A 27,837-nucleotide genomic window follows, 5' to 3' on the forward strand; every position below is an offset into this window, starting at 1 on the left:
GGAGCCGCCATTCCCGCCTCCCGCGGTGACGCCCCCCGTGCCGCAGCGCGCATGCGCACTGAGACCCGCTCGCTGCACCACCGTGCACCCGCGCCCTTCTTGCGGCTCCATCCGGGGACGCGATGACGTAATCCCCCCGCCGGGCGAGAGGCGCAGCTTCCCCCGCCCAGACGCCCCCCTCCGCACGCTGCCTGGCTGGCCAATGAGAGGCGGGCGCCGCGCCGCCGCAATGCCTCCTGGGAGCTGTAGTCCGGCACCGCCTCCCCGCCCCACCGGCACCACGGCGGTGAGTCCCTGCCGGGAACGGGCCCGCCCCCCGCCCCTTGTGGGCGGGGCCAGCACGCCCCGTCGCCCTATGGCAGCGTGGGTCATAGTTCGGCGGGCGGGCGTCCCCCAATGGGAGCAGGCGGATGCCGGGAGGGGGCGGAGCCGGCTGTGTTTTGTTCAATTGCCATTGAGGAGCCCGGTCCATACGCGCAGGGGAGGCGGCCCGGGTGGACTCAGGTACCGGTGACCGGCGCTGTGGTGTGGGCGGGTGGGGGAGGCCGCGGGAGCAGCGCCCGCCGGAGCAGGGCGAGCGCAGCCGGCGGGTAACGGCCGTTGAGGCGGCTCCGAGGTGGTGCCGGGCGGAGGGGAGGCGGCCAGGCCCGAGCCCCCTTACGGAGCCGGGGCGGCTGTGGGGACCGGGCAGCTCTCGCTGGGTGGGGGAGCGAGCGCCGCCCGGGGAAGGGACCTTGTGGGGTGGGGGTATCACCCCGAAGCCGCCCTTCCCCGCGGCAGCAGCGTCTTGCTGCCCCGCGGCTGCGGGCTGCCGGTCTCTGTAATTATATAGAGAGAAAAACAGGTGCAGATATTATATTTATTATTATTATTGTTGTTGGTATTGAGGCTGCGGGCCGCGCTTCTTCCTCACGGCCGGAGGTGGAGGTTGCCTCCCCTTCGCCCTGCCGTGGGCTGGAGGCTCCGTGTGGAAGCGAAGCGGCGGCCGTGGCGTGCAAAAAAAAGAAAAAAGAAGAAAAATCAAAACGAAAAAAATCCGCCCTAAACCCAAAAAGCACCTTATTAGCCTTAATAATTGCTTCTCGGGCTGGGAACGGCGTTGGCTGGGGCTGGCAGGGCTGCTCCAGGCCGGGGGAAGGTCCCGGTGCCGGTCCCGGCGGGGCCCGGCTGGTTCCTTTGTGCCGGTGCCCGGCGGCCACGTCTGCGGGCACAGACCCGGGGTTCAGACCCGGGGTTCGGGGGCGATTCTCCCCTCTGCTGCTCAACGGTAGGGAGTTACGTCAGTCGGTGTGTGTTTTCCACAATAGCTGCCTTCCACTGTGGTTCCTGGGTGAAAACAGGGGTTATTTTCTTCCTTCCCCCTTCCCTCAGCAATAAGAAAGTTAATTTCTAATTTATGGCTCATAAGTGTAATGACCAGCTGGGTTAAAAACTCTGAGATCGAGGAGTGAATAGGGTCTTTGTGTTTTTCTGGCTTTTCCAAGGGCAGTAATTGTGGCTTTGTTCTGATTATTTGGCTTATTAAACGTCTTCTTGCCTCTGCGAAGACTAAGTAGAAATACGTTCTTGAAATTTCGGATGCTATTTAAGGAGGTCCCGTGAGACAGAGGGAGCCTGACCCTGGTAGATGATACTCTGGTTCAGCGTTGCATCAGTTACCTCAACTCTTATGGTGGAGATCTGAAAGTTTAAAGTTTTTTCTTGTTAGGTAAACGATAAATCCATCATAACCATGCAGAAAACAGCCGTTACAGAAATAGCGCTTTGTAGTAGCACCGTAACTTTCAGGTTGCAGGGCTGAGGGTGGCTGGGTGAGTCAGACCAGACACGACACTGGCTTTGAATGTTCATGAGCTCTAGGCCTTGGGATGAGTTGAGCCAGCTGGTCAAATCTATTTTCTGGTTCGCTGTGCTTACATTAAAATTAGCTTCCTGAGAACAGTTATTACAGCCTTTACTGTTACATTGCCTCCCATTCATATGCCTGACTGCTAGAAAATATTCTCGTCAAAGCCATTTTTGGCAAGAACCAGTAAGTCCGTGTATCTTGTGGCAAGCTGAAATGTTTCTGGATGTGTTCTAATTGTGAATAGTCTGTTTGCTTCGAGTCAGGCTTATGAAATCTGGAGCACGATGTTTGCCGAACAGCAAAAACTTTCCTAATGAAGCATGTGACTTGATCTGGTTTTATTGGAGATGCAGTGAATGTGATCAAGCCCAGAGAGCTTGTTTCACTACAATTATTGTGCCTCTGAAAATGCTTGGAAGAATTGCACTCGGAGGCAGGAGATCAGTATGTGTGGGGAGCTAAAACATATGTTCCAAGTAGTTCTACATGAGCTGGTGGAACTCTTAACTAGAATATGGGTTTACTACTCATTTATTTTGAAATTCTGGGAAATACTATTCATATTAATATGTCTGTTATTTTTAATTATCTCTATTTTTTTTGTCAGTAACAAGATTCTATTCTTGATCGTGTGGAAGTCTGTGCTGCCTATTGGACATAAACTTAAAATACTGATCTGCAAGTTCATCCCCCTAATGATAACCTCTTAGGACACGCCATGCTGTGGTAAACTGGCTGTCCTCTAGCGGCCTTTACCTGCTGGTGTGTAACCCACAGTTATTGTCTCTTTAACTTAAGAATTAAAGTTGATTAAATAGTTGTAAAGCGGTATTTTAAATTTGGTGTGGTTAAACTTCCCTAATTCCTCTTGAAAAGCTGTTTTTCTGCAGGGTACTGTGATTCACAAGAATGAGGAGGCCGAAAGAAGAAATATTGTTTGTATTTGCAAGCATTGTGTTAAGCTTTGCAAGTTTAGTACATGGCACAAAACCATATTTGTGAAAATACAATGAGCAGATAGACTGAAAGCCTAACGTTACCAAGATGACTACAATTTATGGCATGGATTGCTTTATTTTAAAGTGGCGTGAAGGATTTATTCTTTCCTATAGGAATTCCTTGGGAGTCTGGTAGCCATTACTGGAGCTCCCTTTTTTCGTTCCTTCTCCTTTTCCCTTCCCTGTTCTTTCTCCCCCTTCCTCTGTTGCCTCCCCCCAGTCCACATTCCTTTGTGTTAGCTGTGATGATGGCAGTTCTAGTCACCTCCTGTGGTTTGATAGATTATTCCCTTTAGAAACATGGTGTACTCAGAACTCTCCAAACGTGATTCTTTCTTTGCTCCTACACTTTTTTTTTTAATGCTGGTTTTGAGTTCTAAGAATTTGTCCTTTCTGGTTATGCTTTGAGTTTTCTTAAATAGTAGTAAGAGGTTGTATTGAAACTTTAGCTGAAAAGACTAGTATTTATATTGTGATTTACATTTCTTTTTGTGTATTTTGAAGATTGTAAGATAAACAAAAATTTGGCCTTTTGGCAACAGTAACTTTCCCTCTCTCCTGCAAGCTTTGTGCTTTATTTTTGGAGAAAACTTTGCTTGCTTTAAATTTTCACTTTTATTTTTATAAGATAAACTTGTTGAACTATTTTTAGATTAATACATTCTTGAGACCTGATATTCATGTAAGAATGATCTTGCAGGTAAATGTTTGTAGGTCCTGGTATTTAGTCTTGCACAATCTACATATAAACTTTTATTTTGAAATATATTATGGCAGCACATGTAAGAGATTCCTGTGCATTCTGGAAGTAGCTGTAACTTTCATTTTAGATACTCTGAGTAATATAAGCTTACTGGGGGAGTGAGACTACATGCAGAAACCTGTGAAAGGCTTTCTGAGCACTCCTGAAGGGAGGGTTAATGAGCAGAAAGTAGCCCTGTTCATTAATTAATTCTAGGGAAGAAATTCATGGCTGGGAAAGTAGGTACTTGAACTCGGTGAACTGTAGTGGCTGATATTTTCTCGGTGGGTAAGTTGTTTTAATCTGTTGACTGTGTATACCTGAGAGGCAGCCGTTTATGTTGACAACCTGTTTTTTGGTATGTCATGAAGTTTGTGTGGTTAACAAGATTTTAGCCAACAGTGAAGCATTACAATACAAGTGATGAAAGAGAGTCTGTATAAAAAAAAAATATATATATATATATCTGTGCTTTGTTAGATTCTCTTAACTTTAAACACTATGCTAGGGGGATTGAACCAGTCATATTTTCAGAAAATGGATTTTTGTTTCCCCTCAAAAGGAGGCCTGTTAAAAAAAGGGCATATTTTTAATTCTTTTCTAGGCTGTTTTACAAATTTTGCTGTAATGACCATAGAAAAGCCAGAACTCAAGGTAACTCTTAACTCTTTTCTACATGTCTGCATTTTGTGCTGTTCTCACTTTTCTGTTCAGTCAGTTTGGGAAATAGTGTCGTCAACAAGCTGGCAAGAAACTCCTCAGTTAACTTGTAATGTTTTGTAGTGGGCAGAAATAACTTCTTAAGGCCACACTTCTGCTAATTTTTAGGTTGAGGGGAGGAAGTGGGCAGGGTTGTTAATAAATACATTATCTGGGTTGTGGCTCTCAGTTTACTGACATCAGTATTTTTTTAAGCATTATGCATTAGAAAATATGAAGTGTTTCAATTAGGCAACTTACTGACTTATAAAACTAAAACTAATATAATTGGCTTTCCGCTGTTTGAACTTGATTTTATTTTAATGAAACACAGGCCGTCACTTATGTTTTGCTTGTTGGGTGTTAACAGCAAGATCAGGGGTTCTGATTAAATAATGTTAGCATCATTTCTCTGAATTTGGTATGACAACATTGGTTTAAGTTCCTGCGAAAATTAAACTCTAGTATAGTTAGATACAGGGAATAATACTGTCGATATATCAAATTGCAAGTGTAGAGCTTTGGACATGCAGTGCCAGCGATGGCAACTGCTCTTCTATGTGAGTAAGTCTGTATGGGTAGAGCTACGAGTGCAAAATCAAACAATATTTTGCCTAGAGCTGTCATTAGAAGTGCCATTTGCGAAACTGACTCTGTATCCCAAGACCCGCATGTCATGGTGGGAAGGGCATTTGTGATGGAAGAAAGCTGTTTCTGCGTTTGCTGAGCTTTAAAATTGGAACCCAGCTGGTACAGGAAATAGTTGAAGAAATAACTGCAGTCTATACTTTTGTGCATTAGACCAAGATCTGTGATGCTGGGAGACGGGATCTGAATTTTTCTTTTTTTTTCCTGAAGAATACTTGCTTTTCCTTAATACGCTTCTTGTCCAGCCAACCTCAGCAGCTGGCTTGTTGTTTGTTTGTTAATGCACTTAAATCTTCTGGGCTTATGAAAAATCATATTTATAACCTGAAAATTTCTACACTGAAGTTAAGTGGGTTAACTTTAAAAATGAAGAAAAACCTTTACTGTCCTTACAAGACCTCATAGAACAAGGCTGAGGCTTCTCTTCTACTGTCGCCTTCCCTTGAGCCACAAATGGGAATAATAGGAACTTCTGTTGGTGTTATATTAACTTTAGGTCTCTAATTTGCATCTCAAATAACATTGTGAACAGCATTAATGCCTTTGGGGGGTTTGGGAGGTTTTTTAATTTGTAGGGTAAATGTGTTTTTTAACCTAATTGGGCAGTTCAAATTATTATTGCAGCATGTTTAATTTTTGCTCTGTGCAGTTCGTGTTGGTGTCAATGGCACTAAATCATTCCTTCAGTACAGTGCACATGTATTATGTTTCACCTTCTTAATTGTGGCTTTAGATTTGCAGTAGTAAAGTATTCCTCCATTTCATCCAGTTACTGCTGGATACCGTGTGGTGTTTGTGTTCTTTATTCTACCCTCCAAAGCTTGCTTATAAGGAGAATTATTGTTTTAAAGGTACTGCTTCCTTTAACTCCCGCTGCTTTCCCAATTGAAAAATGCACTTTTCTATCTGTCTTCAGTTTTTCTATTGATTTGACATATTTGTCAGCAGAATTTGAAAGGGAGGAAGATTTATCATATATAAGGAAGGATACAAGTGACAAAAACCTGTATGTCGTTTGGATCTGACAAACCCTATTGCTTTATCACCTTCCACAGTCCAAAAATAGCGTGCAGAATATGAAAAAGGTTGAAGTTTGGAGCCTCAGGTGTGATAATATATTAAGAATCAATACAGAGTTGTTGGAAATCTACTGGATGGGTCTGGATCCGCTGGGTTCTGTCTCTTGCAGCTCAGCATTTCTTAGTCAATGCATAGATGGCCACTGAGGTTGCAGGTGGTTTTTGTAGCATGGTATGAACCCCACCTATGTTTTCATAACATAGGAGAATTCTGTTCTGTGGACTATTTGAGGGTGGGATTTTTTTTTTAAATGAGAGTATCTATTTAGGTACCTAAAGATCTATTTGTATGGATCTATTGTGTTTGTATGTCGAACTGACAGTTAAAATTACAATCCTAGTTGGGGTTTTTGTGTGTGTGTTTTTTTTTTTTTTAAAGGAACCTTTTTACTCAATTATCCCAGTCTAATAGTAGTGGCAAATAATGAATCATTATGTCGTATTTAGAAGGGAGTGTAGTGGTGTGTAAGCATGCCTCGAGACTACTGCTGTGCTCCCGAGTGTAATTTGATGCAGTATTTAGTAAGCGAGGAAGAGAGAGAAGTAATGAAAACAGCATTCAATAACTACTTGAATTGGCTAAAATGCAGTGTATATTACTTTTTTGTGGGAAAGGAGTGGGTGCCTAGGATCTCATCTTTTTGGGTTTTTTTTTAAGTGATGAAATGGAACTTGAAACTTGATGGATTTGAGAAGTGTGAGTAACTTGCAGGCTAAACCATGGTGCTGTTGCCTGCTCTGAGGGGCTGCCAAAGGTTAAGAGACAACAGCAGAGTTGCTGGTTAGAAGAGGATGGTGCTGGCACTGGAACATGTGTGAAGCTCAGCTTGTTCCCTTCCCAGTACCTGTGGTGTTGTCCATTGAGTTTGCTGAGCCCATCATCATCTTCCATCCTGACCAGACCTGTCTGGTTCAATATTTGGATAAGAAATTGCTGAACTTCTGGAGGATAAAGATGGACTGTTGCTGCTTGCTTATTTTTGTGTTTCACAAGTCAGAAGGATGGCATTTAAACAAAGCAGAAAAGTACCTGGATAAATAGTTGTAGTACCATAACTATCACAAAGGATGAAAAAGGATAGTACTTGGTCTCTAACTATTGTGTGCTTTGTAGGTATCCTACTTGTACTTGAGCTCTTAGAGTTAAGTCTTCCCCAGTTTATTTGCTGTAGATTTTGCAGTTTAAATGCGAACATGTAACTTGTCACAGGCACAGACTTCCTCTGGCTGGCCGTAACTGATCCTGTCTGCTTCAACTCCCCATCTGTAAAATCCTGGGTATATTAGATTTTTATTTTGAGGCATTAGGTTTGTGTGCAGCATTTCCCATCCTCAGGAAGTCCTAACCAAGCCTAAGGCTATAGTGGTAGTAAAAGGTGCTTGCACGTGTTTTTGGGATGGCGCTTTGTGACACCACATCAATGAAGGTTATTACATCACTGTTCTAGGCATCTTTCTGAAGTAATCAGCTTCTGCTTTCTGTTGGCCGGAGGAGAAAGGTACAATAGGATACTACTGCAATATTGCTGAAATTTGCTTACTGCCGTGGTGGATGACTGGAGTTCATTTATTTCTGCATGAAGACAGTATGAAGCAGGTGTGACTTTTCTTTTGTTGTATAGTAAAATAACCTGAACATGCAAATCTGGAAGTTTTGATTTGAAAAATCAGAAGAGTAACTTCTAGCTCACTTGAACTAAACATACACTGTAGGAGGACAGGCGAAGATGCTACAGTGGCTTGAAACTGAGGTAGTCATTTAAAAAAAAAAAAAATAGGGCTGATAGAGGTATAGGCTGGTTGTGAGAGTCCCCTGCCCCACACCAGTGTTGCACATTTAATGTGACTGATACAAGAAGCTTGAGCAGCTCTGCTTTCTTCTCAGTCCAGCACTTCACTGTCTTCAGCATAGAACTTGTGCTGGGTATGGAACTAGACATTTTCCTTACTGCTGGTCAAGCCCAGTTCCCCGGGTATGAAGGACAGCTATTCTTTCCCCTGTAGTAATATTTTAAAAATATTTAAACTGTTCTTTGTCACGTTCCTGTATCCTTGTGTCTTGCCCTCCACCCTGCAGCATTGTGATGCTTTTGGCCTAAATAAAACTAGTGTGTTTGGTTCTTCCCGAGAGGTTGTGTTTTTTCAGCTCTAACCATTGATGTTCTTTCTCTCAAGTTAGTTCACACTTGTCTTAAACCCCAACTTTGTACTTCAGCTGAGGCTTTCCTGTGCTGAGGGGAGTAAAAAGACTGTTTCGTGTGCCCTGGAGCTGATAGTCCTGTTTATGCATCCCCATACATTTGACTTTCTGACAACAGCTTAACACTTGTTTTAAGGTCAGCTTGTTGATCCAGCCTAGCCCACAGCTTGCTTCTGAAGAACTCGCCTTCCTGTTTGCTCCATTAATCCTGCTCGAGCGTACTTTTCAGCACTGAATTGCATCCTATTTCTTGCAGAACAGTTTTCCAGTTGGTCAGAGTTAGGCAGAATTTTAATGCTGTCTTGTAGTTCTTCCTGCATGTCTCCTGCTTGTAACAAACCTACTCTGCCAGCAACAGATGATGAGAACCAACCAAATGGGTGAAGTGAGCTGGGTTCCTGTTGGGTGTGTTCTCCTATGCACCACTGATAAGACCTCTCTGGGTATGGTTATCCACCAAGTATTGCATTCGCTCTACAGCCTTTTCTTGCCAACAGCAGAAGTCTTTAAACCTGGGTGTATGACCTCTGTAGGTTCTCTCTTGTCCCTAAACCGTGTTACTCTAATCTCAAAGCAAACCTGGTGTGCGCTGTTCACCTCCTTGTTGCCTTTTAGGGTTCACAAAAGGTTCCTCCCCTGGGATTCTACTGGAATGCAGGGAATTGGAGACCAGTCACATGAATTTTGACCATTTTCTGAAGACAGAAATGAAGGCAGGCCTGGCTTCAGAAACTGATGTCCAAACCTTTTCTTTTAAAAAAAAAAAGACAAAAAGCATGACCTGTTGCTGTCTGTACTCAAATATATCACATAACAGCCGAAATCTGATATCTTGCAAATAATTCCAGCTGAGTGACTCTGAAGTTATCTGTAGTTAGGGTCATTTTATGCGCTCAATTCTTGAGATGGAATTTCTCTTGCATCGCAAGTCAGGCATTGAAGAATAAACCACACTACTTGGGGCTAACTTTTTCTTTACGGTACTTTTCTTGGTTTAAGTATTTGGAAGTATTTGTTGGCATCTCTACAGGTGCAATCTTCTCTCTTGAAAGTCTTAGTTCTCATGATATCTCCCCTGACGAACTTGATTCCCATAACAAAGCTTGCACTTTACAGAAATGTGTTTCTCTGAGCTCTTTCTCTGGGATTGTTTGACAAAATTCTGTAAATACTCTTCATTATTGCTGTTCCAGCATCTCTGTGAACTTTCAAACTACTCTGCATCTCCACCTTCCAGTAATTTCCTTAGTCTTGTTCTAATCGTTGCCCTGTTTGTAGTCCTTGCATATGTAGCAGTTTATTCTCATCACCCAGGTATATTTGCGTGTAGTTAAAGTTTTGGTGAGGTTGGCTACAAGCTGGAGTAATTAATCTTCTAGCCAGTGTTTCCACTGCATGCTCTAAGGAGATGGACATTTATCCTTGGAAATCATGCTGCAGTCTTAAATTGAGCAGAGGTTTAGAAAGTCTGATAATTCTTCTCTAAAGATGTTGAATGTTTGTTAGCTGAGATTACTTATACAACAATATGTTGCCAAAAAAGTAAGACAACATCTCCTGGTGTTGAAGTTAAATGCAATGTGGATGGCGAAACGTGTATTGAATGTACCTTAGGATGTTAATACTTCTGTATTTTGATGCACAAGATGTAGTCACTTATTTTTAGTGTTACGAAAAAGTAAAAGGGCTTTTGAACTTGTATTTGTGTAATGCCATATTTCAAAATAAAATCGCTACATTTTTTCTTCAAACTGGTGATATAAATAGCTTCATGCTGTTATCCTAAAACTTCAGGTTTTGCTGGAGAATAGCAGGACCGAGAAGTATCCCCTGTACTATCCTTGAAGAGCTGGTGGCTGGCATGGGTTGGAGGGGTGGGTAGATTGGGCGTTAATGCTGCGCTGCTTGTGTGCAGCATTTGTGCACTCGTACATCAAGGGATATCCCAGCTCTGCCCTCTGGTTAGATATTCAGGGCAGGATTTACACCTTCAGCTGAGTTAACTGTTCCAAGCTCCTTAATAGTCAACAGAAATAGGGATTTTGTTGTTAGGATGTTTTGATGCGGGGGGTTTTTGCCTTTTTTTTTTTTTTTCAGGCTTGTTTAGTTAGGTGCATCCTGCTGCCAGCTTGGCTGTGGAAGCTGCCATTGAGGGTGGTACATGGGGAACTGTGTTCAGAAAGACTCTTTTAAGGTGGGATAATATTTGGTTGTGCAAGGTTTTTCTGTTTTAAGTGTGGTGCTCAAATTTTAGAAATATAATCAGTTGCAAAATACCATGTATCCTTGAGACCAAACTTTATAGTCCTGTTAAATAAAGAGCCTTAAACTTTGGAACTGTTTGGGGGGACCTCCCCTTCCCCTCTCCCTTTTCTCAGTTGAGCTCAAGATCTGATAGGATCAAATAAAGCTAAACCTCTTTCTAAATTCTGAACTAGTTATTGAACTAATTGCTAAACTGAGCCAAGCTGAAATGAAGTAAATGCCTCTTGCACCTGCAGAAAAGGCTGCAGCTGTCAAAACCTTGTTTATCACTTTGGTACTTCTTGGGTCCAGGTGCTCAGGCTGTGACTTCCCCAAATGCAGTGGTTTGATATTTTAGATCTTCAGCAGGAAAAAAGATATTACCGCTTTATGCAGACTATAGTATGCTTAACCTTTGCGTGAGTGAAGATGACAGAAACCCAGATGTAATTTCAGAGGCTTATTTCAAAGTGCGTTTAGATAAAGCACACTTTTTATCAGTATCTAAAGACTGAGGGTAAGACACGCTTGCATCTGCCTTACTGTTGACTTTATCTGATAAGTCTTTACCATTTTGTCCTTCAAGTTGGTTGCCAGGAGCTGATCTTGTCAGAACGCAGTCATCTGTAAACATCATTGCCCAAGTGAGAGGACACAGATTTCCCTTCTAAACACTTGTGGTCCTGTCCTCTCTTGCACTATTGTCTGCAGGTGTTATGCTTGACTTGCTAGTCAAGTGACTTGGCTTACCTGCTGCCATTTAAAGCTGCTAAATTTGTCCTGATCAGTGAAGATTAAAACTAAAGGCCCTTCCCCTTCCTTAGCTTTCACTCTTCATCTGGCATTTTTTTGGCTCAAATAAAATTGAATTATTCTGCTTTAGTCTAAGTGAAGTGTGATCCATAGTACCTGTGTACTGATCAGCACCTTGTGTCTGTGTGCTTCCCATGCGGGAGCACGGGTTTGCATTAAGGTTTCATAGCCTGTGGTATATGGCTAAACTTCAGGATCTGAAGTCCTAGTGACTTCCATGGATCTGGCAAATGAATCTCTCCACAGAACTTGCTTGTAGAATTAATGACTCATTCATGAAACATGTGATGGTGTCGAGGTAGCACACGGTGAAAATACTGAGCAGAAGGTTGTCTTTTTAGTATTTAAAGAAAAAAAACCCCACACATACACTGATGTAGTTAAAATGGAGTTCATTGGGTTTTTTTCTGACTTAACATAGTCATCTTCTCTTCTGTGGTGTAACTTTGTTTGTCTCATGAGATTTCTTTTAGTTCATGTAATTGTTACAAATGCTTGTTCTAAATACCTACGGCACTTGTGTACCCCTTGGTTTGCATCTTGACCTCTGGCACAGCGTTTCCTGAATGCAGCTGTTCAGAGTGCTGGTGAAGGCTGAATGTGCAGACAAACAAAGCGGTTATCTTGCTTTTGGAATGGTCTCGTGAACTAGAAAGACTTCGGCTGCACAGCTCAGCTGAACTCATTTTTATTGAAGTACCTTAAGTCTGTCCAGAAGAATGTCCCTGGTGACACTTCAAGTAATATCTGAATTGAATGCTGAAAGCACAACATTGACATGTGTACTGATTTTGTCTTTGTATTTGTTTCCATTATTTTAATTGACTTCAATATGTGTTCTGCTCACACTTGGATTATTTGTGGACTGTAACTGAGGGTTCACATGTAGTAGCGTAATGTATTAATATCTGTAGTGCAGATCTTTTCAGACACTTCAGCATTTGAAAACTCCTGGGATGTGCAAAACAGAAGTTGGAAACCAGTAACTGAGTTGCTCTTTACTTTGCTAAACTACAGTTCAGATCAACAACAACAAATTCTTCAAACTAGCATTCAGTTCTTTGTAGTGTAATACCTGAGACCTCTTTATGTTAAAGAAAATTCTTGCTACTTCAAAGCTGTGTGGCGTTGAAGCATTTTGCTGAATTCTAATGGATCGGGTAACTAGATGGGTGTTGTAAAACTTGAGATCTCCCAGTGTGCCACCTCTTGAGTGGTGTCTCCTGCCTGATGAATTCAAGTTGCTTGAGTAACAAATTACAGATGGTCGGCTGTGATTGAGAACAAATTTGGGCCATGAGAGGGAACTGGCTTGTCTGTCATGCACCAGATCTCGTATCTGTTCAATGCATTTCTGTGGTCTTTCAGGACAGATAATGTAGCAGAAAACTTTAACTACTGTCTGTAAACCTGCATACAACTTTACTCCTGCTTAGCACTTCCTGTAATTTGCTTTCATTTTAGACTTTTGGGTTTTTTATGAAGATATCTAAAATGCGTATTCGTCATAAACAGCTAAAATAAGGATATGCACATACAGGTATTTATTCAGTACAGTTACACAATGATCTTCTGGAGGGTTATGATTTTGAGACAAAGACTGAAACTTTTCTTATCCCACTAAATTGGTCATAGTACTTTGTCACGAGGGGGAAATATGACTTGTAGTCTGAAGAATAAGGACAGTAAGGCTCAGGGAGAAGTGTATTTCATGTTACTGTAAGCATTGAAACGTATGGATATTTACAGAACACTGCTAAGCACTGGGGTTCTAAATTTAGAAGCATCTGCAGTTCACTAGCTGTACTATTTACTGAAAAATATTTGGACTACCACAGGTTCCTTGTTTTTAATTTCCATAGTTGTACACAAGGTAATGTTAGGGAGACTTCCCTGAGTGCAGATTATAAAGCTCATTAGATCCCTGAAATGCCATGAAGTAGCATCTTAACGCAAGTGGTTTTCACCTGGCCTGAGGCCTCCAGCAAGAACGTGTCACACTCGGGTTCATAAAAACAAACCTACTAGTTTGGCTTTTGATTTTGAACAGGGCAACCAGATGTCTGAAACTTTTCAGAATAAACCTTGAAGGCAAATAAGAGGAGATTTATTAGCTGTGTGTGTTTTGGGAGCAGGATGTATGGGAGGGATTTGGATAATCCCTCAGCTCCAAGCCCATAGGGTTTAGTGATATAAGAGTACGTCAGTACTGGTATTATTATTTCAGTTTATCACGGAGGAGCAGCAGCATGTGTGGAGTAACCATTGTCACTGCCATACAAGTTAAGGGTTAGTGCTGCGTGTTTTTCAGGCCTGAGTGTTTTTAAAGCGTGTATACATGCCTTTTGACTCTTCTCGTTTTTAAGGGCAAACACTAAGAGAAAGTAGGTGATACTACAGCATATCTTTATTTACCCCCTGGCTTTTCTTCTCTAGCTGATGGAGTAAAGCAAATATTTCAGTGGTAGGGCCAATTAATCTTCATCTGTGGTTTTTCTTTTTTTTCAAGCCTTAGAGTAAAATAATCTTGTGGGTCTTGTATAATCTGGATCACTTGCTATAGTGGGAGGGTGATAGGCTTAGGTTGGTGGTATGTATATTTGTTCAAACGCTCATTCTCTGTATAAATGATTATTTATAATGAATCTGAATTTTGAATCTTGCTGGAGGCTTTGTATACTAAATAAATATTTCCATTGGTTTTAAATAGAATATTTATAAAAACAGTATGTGGAGGTGGAAATAACTTGTGTAGGACCTGAGCTCCAAGCTTTCAGTAATATCATAGACTGAAAGATCCAGTGATGCTCTTAAGTGGTGAGTGCATACTAGGTTTTGTTCTGCTCTACTTAAACAGGCAATAATGCTTAGTTTGAGCTAGCATATTCTTGAAATAATGACTGTTAGCTCATTTAGTTCGTAATTATGGCAAAAGCAAAGGGCTTGGCGTTCATGTATAAAAACCTTCATATACCAGAGTTTCTGTTCCTCAACACTGTGCAATGTAGGCTTGTGCTTTCTGCAGTAATGCTGAGAGGAAAAAAAAAATCCAAATTGTACATTGCAGTGAGATGACTGGCCATGGGCTGATGGCTCATTCAAATGGAACTCCAAACATAGATGTAAATATCCTTCAGCAAGATTAATGAAATCCTTGCCTGCCATTTAAATAGTGCTAGATTATTTTAGGAAGGAGAACGTAAGTAGCAAAAGCATCTTGGAAAAGCTTCGTGGTGCAGCTCATCTGTTGTCCTGTCTGACAAAGATACTCTAGAAGATGCAGGGTGACTTCTCTGTGATGTTAATGTTGGGTCTTCCTTGAGTCTGAAAGACAGGTATAAACCTGGGTTTATACCTGGGTTGAGTTCTTAGCCGTAGTTTTCTGTGGTGATATGTTCCATGCTTTAATTAGGGATGACCTGGAAAAAGTCTCTTGAGTTTACTTGACTTTATAAATGGTGACTGAGGCTTAACATCCCCCATCTCCACTCTTGCTTTGCCTTTTTGGAAGGAGACACTCCTTAATTTGAAAACAAACCCAAACCACCTGATAGTAACTTGGGAAATAAAGGGTAGCATTTATTACAGACAACAGTTTATCATGTAACATAGTAAAATCTTCCATTTCTAATTCAAAGCTTATTAAATGATTTTAGGTCTTTATTTTGTATGTGTTTCATCCAAGCTGGATGAATTCTGCACCTGAAGAATGAGAAATCTGTACATCAGAGTATTACCTTTAACTTCTTTCCAGCATGTCATCTGGCTGTGGATTTTGCAAACTGGAAGCCACCATCTAAAGCCAGGATATTCTCTTGGGTCTAGTCATGGTGCTTCTCCTTGCAGGTTTTCTCCATCTCACACTGGAGCCTTTGAGCAAGGTCTATTTTTTTTCAATCAGAAAACTCAGAGTACTACTTGTTCCCTGTGAGTTCAAGAGATTTGCCAAAAGGTGTTGGATTTTGTTAAGTAAAACGGGAGTCCAAAGGCTGAATGTGATGGTTGAGGCTTTGCTTCCTTCTCACAGGAGCTGTCACATCTGAAATGTGGGAGGTGGAGTAGAAATGAGTGTGGAGGATGCAGCCTTATTTTAGCAATGGTTTATATTGTCACAGCTGTCTCAGTGACCAGTTAGTGTTAGAATGATGATGCTTTAGGGTCAAAATGCAGGGAAATTCTGGACTCCGTAGTGATTTTCTGCATTTGAAGCGAGTGGATCTGATAGTCTCTTCTGTCTCTGGAAGCAATAACAACCCAAATCCCAGTTTTTCCTTAGGATGGTGGAATATAGTCCTGTGTTGCACAGTCAGTGAGGTATGTTCTTCAGCAGACAGTTTTTTTGAGCTCTTTATTGCTTGTGCTTCCTGAGCCTGTGGAATATCTGAGAAACGTGACTCCAGTGGCCATCAGTTAATATAAAAGATGCCTTCTTGTGTATTTTTTCTTGTCTCTTTTTGCAGTTTTATGCTGGAGTTGTGGTAACCTTAATCCAGGCTTGAACACCTCATAATATTGAGGCTTCCTTCTAATATAAACCGGCTTATGAAAGCACTGTATGGAGAAAGCAGAGAGATTCTGTATCTCAAGAAATCTCTCTTTAGTCTTTAAAAGAAACTCTGAATTGCAAGCATTGGAACTAACCTCTTTGGCTTCATTTTGAGTTCTAGCATGTGTAGAGGGTCTTGTTGAGCCCTAACTTATTTTTGTCACTTCTGAACTCTTCAAGAAGAGGAACGACTATTTAAACAGGATTTGCTAGATAATCGTGATACAATTTCTACGGAATATGAACTATGGCTATAAACCCTACTCTTTCTTCATCCCTTTCGGTCAGAAACTTTTGTTATAATACGCTATTTTTACACTTTTTGTGGAAAACCTCAGAAAACAAAGGGATGCTAGTTAATTGTGCATTAAGATAGGTTCCCTAAAGTGTAGTGTACTGGAAACTGAGGTGTCTAGCACCTGTCCCCCAAAACATTGATGGAGAATTCTATAGCTGCAGGAAACTTTTTCATTAAAGATCTGGTTTTTGGTTGGGGTTTTTTTTTTTGGACTTGATGTGGAATTTTGAAAGGTTGCAGAATAACCCCTCTGCAGATTAGTGTTAAAAAGGATAGACACCAAATAGTTCTCTTTAAATGCCTGCTATGGAACCTTTCTGGGCTAAAAGTTATTAATAATAGTCTTGTGTTACATGGAATGCTTAGCCTCCCTCTGAACTTCTTAGCACTGTGGCAAATAATGTGTAGTTTTAGGAGTGGAATGTTCTTTTTCCATTTGGAAGCTTGAATTTTGCATTGCAGGAAACGAGGCTTTATGTAGCTTTTTTCAGATGGCATGAAGTATTAGTTTACCAGTTTCTAAAAAGTTTGTCTTCCAACTTAGTCTTGCTTCAAGCGTAACTAGGATGGGCCAGACAATGCCCTGTTAAAACTTGATCAGTTTTGCATGATGTTTCAATTTTGAAATGCTTTGTGGACGCTGCAGAAAGTGCCAGGAGACAAAAAGAAATCACATCTTTCATCTAGAGTCAGTAGCAAAATCATCTAGATGTGGAGTTAGTACTGCTGGGGCGATTAGCTGCTTTGGCTTGCTGAAGCAGAGATAATATTTTAAAGGACCTACTTATCCGAATTGGAATTTTGACTCTAGCTAATCCTTTTCTTCTGCTGGGAGCTGGCTAAATACGTCTTTATAGGGTTGTTGGTAATAAGGGTTCGATGTAGGTCTGAGCAAAGAATGGGAAATAATATGAAGGAATAGAAAAGAGGGAACGACCCTCTGTGTTCTCACTGGGTAATTTTAGTACCAGAGGCAGAAAAAAATGGAGTTGTGATCATCAAGAAACACCTACATTTGTGTTATGGGAAAATCATCTAAAATCTTGTGATCTTTTCTTCTTCATCCAAGATGGAACTTCCAGAGACAGAGGAGAAATTGCTAGAAGTGTTTTGAGCAAATGTAAATTTTCCCAGCGAGATGAGCTGTTGCTGGAACATTTTGTCCTGCAGGATGCAGAGAAGGAGGAGTGGGTTGGAAATTAGTCTGGCTGCCGTACTCTCTGAAAGCCAAGAAGAGATTTTTTGAATTGGCTTTATGCTCTTCATCAGGACTCATCTCTTTGAAAGTAGGCTGTCAAATTGGATGAGCCTCTGACATCCTTTAATTGACTGGGGGGTTGGGCAATACATATTTTTAACGTCTTCCCAAAAAAGACCTCAGTGATGTCACTGAGAAGATACGGAATTCGTGACACGAGCACTTTTCTTCTCTCTCCACCCTTAATTTTGGCAGAGATTTTACAAGTCACTACTACTTGTGGCTCAACTTTTAAAGAAATAAAACTTCTCTTCTTTAGTTGTGCTATAGAGATAGAATAATAAATCTTTTCTTGGACTTCAGAATGTGTTGTAGAACAAAACTTTAAATCGGAGATAGTGGTGATACTGATTCCATCACAACTCATTTTCCAAATGTGAGGAATGTTAGCTTTGGCTTGTGTTGGGAGTTTGGTTTTTCTATTTCATTTCTTTTATTACTTTTCATTGGTCTACCTTTCAGCAATAAAAATAACTTCTCTTTGCCCCACCTCTCACCTCTTACCATCCCAAATTAAGGAGATCCTGGTAAGATTAAGTCTCTCCCAGGACAGAGACTGACTGACATCTTTTGTTATGCATATTTATCTTGGATGGCTCAGCTTTCTCTGTTCTACCTAATCAGGCTCCATAGAGGAGAGTGTGCTAAGGGAAGGATGGCCACAATCTTGTAGGACTTCATCCAACTTGGAGAACCAGTGGCTATTATTATTATTACCTCAAGTCTTGGAGGATCTTAGTGTTTGAACTTGCATGCCCGGCTCAGCTGCTACCTGTAGAGACGTGGTGACAGCAGAGGTGTTTTGGGGGTACAGGTTGTATGGAAAGCAGGGCATGTACTTGCAGAACTTGATTGTGCCAAGATCTCTGCTGCGAGGCAGCTGAAGAAATGCAAATTCAGCAGGATGCACATTGCCGTAACGAGGATGGTCAAACGGTTCCTGTTACTGAAAATCCAATTAGTTTGAAGTGCCAAGCAGTTCGAGAGGGTTTCAGCCTGATAAGCGTAGAGGGTGTGATAAGGAGACACTGAAGAAAAAAGTTAGCTGCCTTCCAGATGTGGAAGGAGAGCATGGTGGAAAAAGTATATAAAATAAATAGCTTACCATCTCTGTGGTTATATTAAATACATACCACAGCACAGGACCTTGAAAGAAACAACAACAACAACAAAAAAACCCCACCTAAAAACGTGAAAATACCATGAAGAGTCTTCTGGATTATAAATCATGTCCTTCTAGGAGATATTGAGAGCCAAAAGTTTGTAAGGCTTGAAAATACATATTGATAAAGTTTTAAAATCACAACAGCATAGTGAAGATAAAGTGACTCTTAATCTCCTGTCTCCTAACAGACAATATTAATTAGCAAAGATGAGGGAAATAATTCATAGAGCATAAATGGCTTAACTAGAGTGAGCTGGGACTTGGGTCAGTTTGAGTGCTGAGGCTGCAGGGGTGATCTCAGATCCCTTTGAACTGGTCAGTTTGACTAGTCAAAGGAGTATGGATTAGAAAAACAGGAGCAAAATGTGTGAACCTAGTTCCTAATTATAGGAGAATCTGCCTGGCTCAGTGTGGGAAATGCTTTTTTTTGTTGTTTTAAGCTGTAGTTGGACAGGCACCTCGACAAGCAGCTTCAGCATCCCACAACATGCCTGCACAAGTGTTTGTGTCCAGTTCATGGTAAACCAGACTGGGGAACTGATCCAGCTGGAAAACAACCTCTCCCAGAAACAAAACAAAGTGTTGTGGTTTTATCCAACTATCAGCATCCCTTGACGTAGTTCTCTGTGTCGTAGCAAAAACACTTGTACTGGCACACTGCTGTGGGCAATGAATAGCCAGAGAAGAAAATGTGTTGATGGTTCCGATGGCCGCTGAGGTCTATCAAACTGCAACCTAGAATGGCTTTCACTGGAAGAATTGTAATGGTGGTCACATTTTTTCCACTTAAACATTCATTATGTTGTCATTAGCAAAAAGGACCACCCAGTAGGAGCAGATTTGTAGTGTAATACAGTTAGTACAGATGTCCACAGCCTGGTGGCTTGCTTCTGACCAGTGTGCTGAGCATCTCATGGTGGCTGTGGTGCACCTTCTGGCTCTGTTTCAGGGTGGATTACTTCTGGTGAGACTGGTCCATGCTGTGAGATGAAGCACATTCAAGGAGGATAAGGAGGGAATTCACTTCCAAAGCTTGCTTCTGGGCTGAACTAAAACTCCTACTCTTAGGGTTTGTGCTTGGTACTGAGAAATGGAATTTGCTGATGGGGGGAAACAGTAGACACTGGGAGCTGATACATGAAGGCGTGTCTGGCTTTTTCACCCTTGTCCCATGTAGCCCTTAAATAGATTAAAAAATTCTTTCTCAGTGGAGCGTGTGTCATTTAAAAAAGCATTGCTAGTAAGTGTGAGTTGCTAAAAAGAGAAATCTTTTTTTGGAATTCCCTCTTTGCTTGTGTTTCAGAACTGGTTGGGTTGCACACAGAAAGGGCCTGCACAGTTGCAGCTCTCAAGCATTACTTTCAGTAGCTGGTAGGATTTAGGAACGTGGATAACTGTGCAAGTCAGCTGAAAGTGCCATGTTTCTGTGATTTCGTTTGCCTGCCTTTTATCCTGTCATAAAACTGAATGTATTGGGTCATTAACAGAAGATTAATACTCTTCTGTCCGTCTCCTTATTCTACCTTGTATTATGCCGACTTAAAATTTCAGTGAAACATTTGAATATTAGAAGGAAGAACTAATCAAAGTATAAATACATTGTCGTTAACTGATTACAGATCAAAACCTTTTTCCTCCCTGTCCTTGGTAGTTTTACTGGTTTTACTTTTTTCCTAGAAGAAAAAAACACACATTCTTACATGGCCCTTCCAAAGAGAAATGTAATTAAGAACCAGCTGAAAAGTTCAGCAGGTGTTTAACAGTAGCCTCTTAGTTGTGGAAATCTTAATCCTTAAAATGAATCTGAAAGTCTTTGTGCCAGTTACTAAGCTCCTCAGCTTCAGTATATTTGCTGTCTGTATATGGACAATTTCTGACCCTAGTCAGCATTTCTTTTGACTTCTATTCTGGATTTATAGGTCTAATTTTAACTTCAGCAGGTTTAAAAGGGATGTGACAATGTTTGGCCATGCTACTCTAAATACTGCTCTGTTCACACACTCGCCCTTAAATTTGCACAGCATTTTGTGAGCTGCACTTTGATACGTGCTTACATTGAAAAGGGTAAATGCGACTGCTACCGGTGAGTGTATGAGCTTGAGTGTTTTTGATATTTGTCTTGGTGTAATTTCAGAACAAGATGTGGTAAATATTTCAAGGTGCTCTCCTGAAAGATAGGACACATTCAGTAAAAACAGACCAGTGCAGATACCTGGGTAGCATTGGTCATTATGGTTGAGGAGCACCTGTAAGCATCATCTCATATTGCAAATAAAAGTAGATATGGGAATTAGGCCAAAAGATGGGCAGAAATTACAATTGTGGGTCAGCTTTGAGGCTAAAGGAGGCTGTTACATGGCAGACTTCTGTGAAGGTGAAATAGTGTATGGTTAGCGCATGAAAATCATTTGAGGATGTACTCAAAGGCAACAGGTTTAAAAGATAATCTAACATTACCATTAATACTATTAATATCTTAGTTTTAGATGGGTTTAACTTGGGACATGGACTCAAGTGGCTTCTTTTTCTTGTTACTACTGGTTATTTAAGCAGCTGATAAGTAGCAGCATGGAAAATAGTCTATTTTATGGAAACATTCATTTAAAGTTATTTTCTGTTGGTTTTTTTTACCATAGACTTTAAAACATAGCAAGTGGACATAAGCCTTTGGTGCTAGCAGCAGAAGCAGTGTTCCTTCCCCAAGGCTCGTGTTGCCTTGTTTAAACTTGTAAATACCTGTATGTGGATCTCTTCCATTTTTTTTTTTTATTCCAAAAGCAGTCACTGAATACCCTTGACCACTTAAATCACAAACACAAATGATTAATGCATGCTACTAATGGATCATCAGCATGAGTTGAGGAAAGATGTTTTTATTAACACAGTAAGGCAAAATTATGGGAAGAGGAGTTTATTGAAGGTAGTGTGAAAAATTGCAATTAATACTAATGTAGACTTGGTTTTGAAAACTGGAAGTGAGTTTGAGATCTGTGGTGAGCCTGAAAGACCTGATGACAGAAGAAGGAAAATGAAGAAGCTGAAGTCCTGTGGGTTTGTCCTGGTTCTTCTTGAGAACTGGAAGAATGAGAAGGAGTTGAGGAAAGTACAGAGGTCCATTTGCTGTGGTAAAAAGAACCAGCTAATAAAGACTTTTGGAAGACAGTAAGGAACAATATTGCAGCAGTTATGGGTTCCTGATGCTGAGGGAAGAGAGGAGAAGAAATTATATAGAGGATGCTTAGGATAGAAAGAGGCAGCTGGTGAACCCGGTGCTTTTGATTTAGATGACTGCTCACAGAACAAAGGTATCTAAGCTGTTGTCAGTGATGCTTTTACGTGTATGGTAATCTGTCCTGCTTACAAGCTTAAGATCTGGTGTTTGCTGACAGGTAGCAATTACATAACCTTTAAAATAGAAGAACCACAGGGAATATATTAAAAGTAGCTGAGGGTTTAGAAAGTGGGTATAGCATTTGAGCTACCCACTGCTCCACTCTGCTTTTAAGAAGTGTTTAGTGATGAAACAATTTGGTAGAACATCTTAAAATAGCAAATAGTGTTAAATGTTCAGAACAGGGTGGTAAGTATCTGCATGTTTCATATGCTGTTCTAATACACCTGGCTAAGACTTTAGTAGTCGTTTAAATGAGGGAAAGCTTAAGCCTTTCCTTCTGCCTTGGATAAAAATCTGAGATAGAATCAGTTTAATAATAGGAAATGGCCAAATAATATCCTGGTCTTTACTACGTATGAGTCTCATCTCCTGTCTGAAGTTGTAATCAATAGTATTCTTTCATTAATAGAGACATGTAATCTGAAATACGAGGCAATAGCATTGGTCACAGAGTGGTTTACTTGCACGAATGAGGAGTGGTCCAAACACGAGCCCTGTTGTTACAACACTAATAGTGATGTACAGAAGAATTTTTCTGACTTTTTCCTTTTTCTGCCTCAATTTTACAGAAAAACAGACATGACACACTGACGGCATTTGGAAATAAACTTTGCAATAAGATGGAAGAATAAATCTCGAGACTTTTAACCAAACCAGAAATGGCTCATGAGTACTGAAACAAGAGACCGAAGAGCCTCCAACACTTCTGTGTGAGCAGTGGAAAAGGAACAACTACCATGGTAACACTAATAACAGAAAAGCTGCAGAACCAGAGCTTGGATGATCTGACATGTAAAACGTACAGTATTAATCTGGTAAGGATCTACCAAAATAACACATAAATGTGAAATGCGAAGTAGAGTAAAAGTAACTCAAAACTACATAAATTCAAGAATGTAGGTCAGTCAGAATTTGGCTGCTTAAGTTAGGACTGGTTTGCAGGGTGGATGGGAGTTGTAAGGGGAAGAAGTGGAACTTTAGTGTATGGTCTGTCCTGAAGTGAGGGTTTCTTAGTTTAATGATCTTTTTAACCTTCCAGCTTCATTTTAATAAAAAGCCAGAAATTATTCGCAGAATAAAGTTTTCTCATGATTGAAAAGAACCATCAAAACTTCTCAGAATTCTTTTTTTTTTCCTAACAAAAAACACAAGTGCTGGCAAATGCTTGATATCTGATAACAGTGTTTACTTACAAAAGTCACTGACCACCATGTAGGTAACTATCAGCTCTGGGCAGGAGAACAGGTCATCAAGTAAATACACTTGAACTGAAAGTCAGGTTACTGGCTATCAGACTTGTTGATGTTAGTAGGTCCTTGTTTTATCAGTGTCTCGGATGCCTGGTGCTCTGAAAAGGGTTGTAAAGGGGATTATTTTTTTTTCTGCTGGTTTAATCTGTGGGTGTGGTTCAAGCATGTTATTCAGACACTAAGGAATCTATTCTTTTCACATCTCACTTGTGAAAACGAGATATTATCTGCTCTGCAGGGTAAGTAATGCAAAATTGTCTCTTGTCGATTTGGGTCTCCACCTGAGAACCCTGAGACCATATTTTTCATGTAACACACTAGCCTTGTTTCACTGACTTTAATTGCAATGACACCTTCTGTACATCAAACTCCAGGGTACCAATGCGACACCAAGAAATTACTTTGACTAAATGTCAAAGTATTGTTCAACTCTAGTTCTGTTATTTTTTTTAAATGGTAAATAATGCAAACATTGAACCTGAATCATGCTCAGTTAACTTTAACAGTAAGATTCTGCCTCTCTAACTTGCATGTAAGTAGCTGAACCGCTTCCTTATTTACTGCACAAGTCCAAACCGGGTGAAGCGTATCCTGAATACGATGGAGTTTGAGCACAACCATCTGCAGTTCTCATATGGGAAGTGCATGACCCTTTGTCCAGTACTCTGTCCTGTAAGGATGTCTAATAGTAGACATTAATCAAATGGTTTTATTTTTAGAAGTGTAACAGGTCCATTTAGAGTTCTTCTTATAACTAACTTGGTTTTACTCTCTTCACCTTAAATATATGCTATTCTTGGAAGACATATAGAAGGACTTGCAATGATGTTAACCCTTGCAGAAGTGCTTACTCAACTTGCTTTTGTTTCAGCTAGCTTGATGAAGCACTTGGGATATGAAGTTTGTAGGGGACTCTACTGTATTCTTGAACTGGTTTTGAACCAGAGACTTGTGAGAGCAGAGAGAGATGTATCACTGCTTTTACATTCTGTGGAGTCTCTGCAGGAGTGTGTTGGCATGCTGTAATGTGTCGTGGGTTTCTTGTGTTGTTTGGTTTTGGTGTGTGTGGTGGGTTTTGTTTGTTTGTGGTTTTGTTTGGTTGGTTTTTTTTGTTTTGTTTGGGGTTTTTTGTTTGTTTTTTAATTTTTTTAATCCTGTCCTTATCTGTACTTATAATAAAACAGGGAGAAGAATGAGTAGAGTGGAATGGAAAATGGCAGATGATGTCTCATTAGTTGTTTCATCCACACCCCTCTTCCTACTTCTCTCCCCACCTTAATCTGTCAAGTAATTGGTTTTGTAAATGCTTTAGTCCTTGGAGAAAATGAGTTTTGAGGCCAGGGACAGGTTCTGTCTATACAAAATTGCAGATTGAAAAAGTGTGGAAATCATGAAGTACGGTGTAAAATTCAGTAGAAGGTGTGAATAAAAGTACGTACCTAGGTTACTCCCTCCTGAAAAGGATTTGTGGGAGCACATGATGGCTTCTTGACTAAAACATGAACCTAAGATAATAAAAACCACACTTTTCCACTAGTAAAGACAACTACTAAATTTTAATAAGGGAAAAAGACTGTTAGTGGGGGGTCTCAAATCAGCTCTAGCACATCTAGACTTCTTGGCAAGAAGTTCAGAGTAATGATGTAGTTTCTTCTAATAGCAACAACAATGTAGAGCAATTCTAAAATGGTCTTGCCTGCGCCTTTAATTACTTGCACTGGCACAAAGTTCTGTGGGACCATGTGGTGAGTCGTCTTGTGAGCTGATGGAGGATTAAGAGTAACCTTTTTTGCCCTGGTTAATGTTAACCCTTATCAGTTTAATGATCCCTTTCACAGTGTGTCTGCACTGTGCTCTCCCTGGCACAAATAGATAAAATAACTGGGGAAAAGCGATTCTGTAACACAGCTCAGAAATGAGGGCTATAAAAGAAAGAAAAATTAGTTTTTTCAAAGCTATTTACCTTCCAGCTATCCGAGCTGGGCATAAAGACAACATATATAGGACATAATATGGTTTTTCATTTGTGTAACCTGTATGATAACCAAGTACCTTTCTTTACCTGTTGCCTGAGTATGTTGTAAAACACTGACTGTAGCTTTTCTTACTGCTCTGTTAAATGTCATGCTAATTTTCCAAACTGGTGTCACTAATTTTGTCAGTACATGCTCAGTTACGTTGCACAGTCTCGTGCTGCACCTACCTACAGGAGGGGGGGGAAAAAAAAAACCCAAAACACCACCACAATTTTCTTTCTTGCCGTAGAAGCAGGAAGGTTGTCCCAAGCTTTTATCTCAGGTGAGCGCTGTAGCTCATAAGGCAGAATAATATCCCTCGTTGGTTGACTCTCCTTCACAACAGTGGGATGTTCTGCAAGCATATTATTAGTTTCATGACTTGACAGCATCATTAAATCAAGTAGTTGGTCTTTATTTCCTTGAACATAAATCTCTTGAACCTTAAGAGTCTTGAGGGTTTTTCTGTATGTTCTGGCAAAGCTCGCACTTTTTTGGTCTTCATGTAGAAGCTGGTATTGGTTTGTGAAAAGCAGTGTGTGAGATGCAAGAGTTCAAGGTCAGGTATTAATGTGAGCATCTCCAGATGAGCACTTGTGGAAGGAAGAAGCTCTGTTATAAATCTATTCCGTGCATGTGGGTCTTCATGAGTTCTAATTTTATAAAGCTGACTTGTATTGGAAGACTTAGAATTGGGCTGACTTCCTTGGATGGAAAGCCACTTGCCGAAAGACTTGAGGGCTGAATCGAAGATGTGACTTGACTTAATCACTTCTTCACATTCTGAAAAAAAAAAAAAGGTCAAATGCTTCTCACTCCTTCATGTCTAGTCATATTTGAAGGATATTTGGGAGAGAGATGGAGGTCTGGTGTGGCCTATTCAAACAGTGAAAGTCACATATATAGATGGTGGCGGTGAAGTTAGTACTGGAATAATTAATGCTGACCTTCCTGTGGTTTGGGAAGAATGCTGGTAAATTGAAGAAATTCAAACATACATAAAAAAACAGAAATAAATTTTAAAATCATGAAGATCAAGAAGTCATTCTGAGAATAATGAGGAGGATAGCACAGGCCATAAAGTTCTTCATATAGTTGATTGGAGTGTATGTAGAATAGCCAGAATTATTTTTGTTATATTTGGGTCTTCACTAGCAAAGAACTTTTAAACTTGTGATGTAAACTATAATTAATTATTAGTCTCATTTGTGTGCCTCTTCCACTTACTCAGTTCAAGACTAGATTTCTTTTGAAGTGAATATTTTAACAGAAGAACAGCTACTAAGACTCAGTAAACAGATTTAAACTTGCAGCGCTGTCCTAAATGTCATAACACGCAATTTCTTTTGAGCATAGTCTCTCCAAATGCACAAAAGAGGTTCTGCGTTTGAACAAGCATTTCAAAATACACCCACTTTCTTGCATGAAGCAAACAATTCCAACCTTAGGTGGAACTTGTGGTTTCATTGTTTTGTGTGTCTCTATCTTAAAAAAACGTGCTTGCCTTTTTTTTTTTTTCTGAAAAGTTCCCAAGAGACATCAGATTTTGGTGCCTTTTTAAACATCTGTTCAAAAAGCAGTAGTTGGAAGATGGACATGTGTGACCTCTTGATTTCAGGAAAATTACGTTTTTGAATGATTTGGCCTTATTCTAAGGAAGATTTCCTTCACACAGAGGGTAGCAGACTTCCCTGTCGAGATTTTTCTCTAGTATAATTTTAAAAAAAGCCCTAAATTCAGGAAGCTTCAGGTAGCTCATAGCACAAAGGGAAAGACTGGGGGAGGGTAGAGTGTGGCCAGCCCAAGAGAGCTGATAAACTGGTTCAGTGCCCTGTGACAGTAATATCTAGTGGGACTTCTGCCATGTGCTGTGTAGATAAAAAGATCCTCCCTCCTATAAACAATTTACAGCTTGATAGAGTCTAGTCAAGTCTGGACTTCCAAACATCATTAAAATATACTGCCAGGTAGTGTCTCCAAGTATCTTTAGTTTCAGTTATAGAAAGCCAAGTACATCTCGTAAATGAGATTCTTTATTCTCCCTTTAGTCATCCTTGGGCCTTTACTGGAAATGGTGCAGCTTACTGTCCCTTTTCTGCACGTGGTGTCAGGTGTGACATTCTTAGTGAGGGCTTTTGGTCTCAGTCTCCAAAGAACTAGCACTTTTTTGTAACTTCACAGGATCCTGTGTAAACGATCACTTAAGGGGACAAGTTGTATTTGTAATATGTCTACTTTCTCGTAGAATTGAGCACTGAATTCACTAGAAGCTGATCAGAAATGGCTGTAAGGACAGGGCTGCTGTCTGCATTAGAAAAAGAACATCACCGTCATTCTTTGTAGTATGGATAGTCTGTGTGTATATGGTCCCACTTTTTCCATGTCCCACTTGAAAAATGCTCTCAGCACTTTGTAGCTGTCAAAAGTGTAATGGTTTGGTCTCTACCTGATAGACAAGGCTTTTTAAGGTGGCTAAAGTGCAGGTAATTAAATAACTTAGACATCTGTGACGAGGAGCTTGTTAAAGATGAATTTGGCTAAAAACTATTTGCAAAAACTATAAATCAATCTCATAATTGCCACAGGGGATTGTCCTTGAGGTTCTGTTCCTTCTAAGCATCCAAGGTCTTTGCCTGTGT

General features: G+C 40.5%; 1 protein-coding gene across 3 annotated transcripts in view; it reads left to right on the forward strand.

Moving 5' to 3' along the window:
* The first annotated feature begins 437 nt into the window (after window positions 1-437).
* Window positions 438-27,837, forward strand: part of FAM53A (family with sequence similarity 53 member A) — a 70,386-nt gene continuing 42,986 nt past the window's right edge. For 2 of the 3 annotated variants that reach the window (XM_065633948.1, XM_065633950.1), the window contains exons 1-2: window positions 438-504; window positions 22,503-22,748. In XM_065633948.1, the coding sequence (XP_065490020.1) occupies window positions 22,671-22,748 (78 nt within the window). In that variant the 5' untranslated portion in view covers window positions 438-504; window positions 22,503-22,670. Of the gene's footprint in view, window positions 505-4,193; window positions 4,244-22,502; window positions 22,749-27,837 lie in introns of all 3 variants that reach the window. The other variant, XM_065633949.1, reaches the window with a different exon arrangement.

The sequence above is a fragment of the Caloenas nicobarica genome, chromosome 4 (genome assembly GCF_036013445.1).
Source record: "Caloenas nicobarica isolate bCalNic1 chromosome 4, bCalNic1.hap1, whole genome shotgun sequence".
NCBI classification, from domain to species: domain Eukaryota; kingdom Metazoa; phylum Chordata; class Aves; order Columbiformes; family Columbidae; genus Caloenas; species Caloenas nicobarica.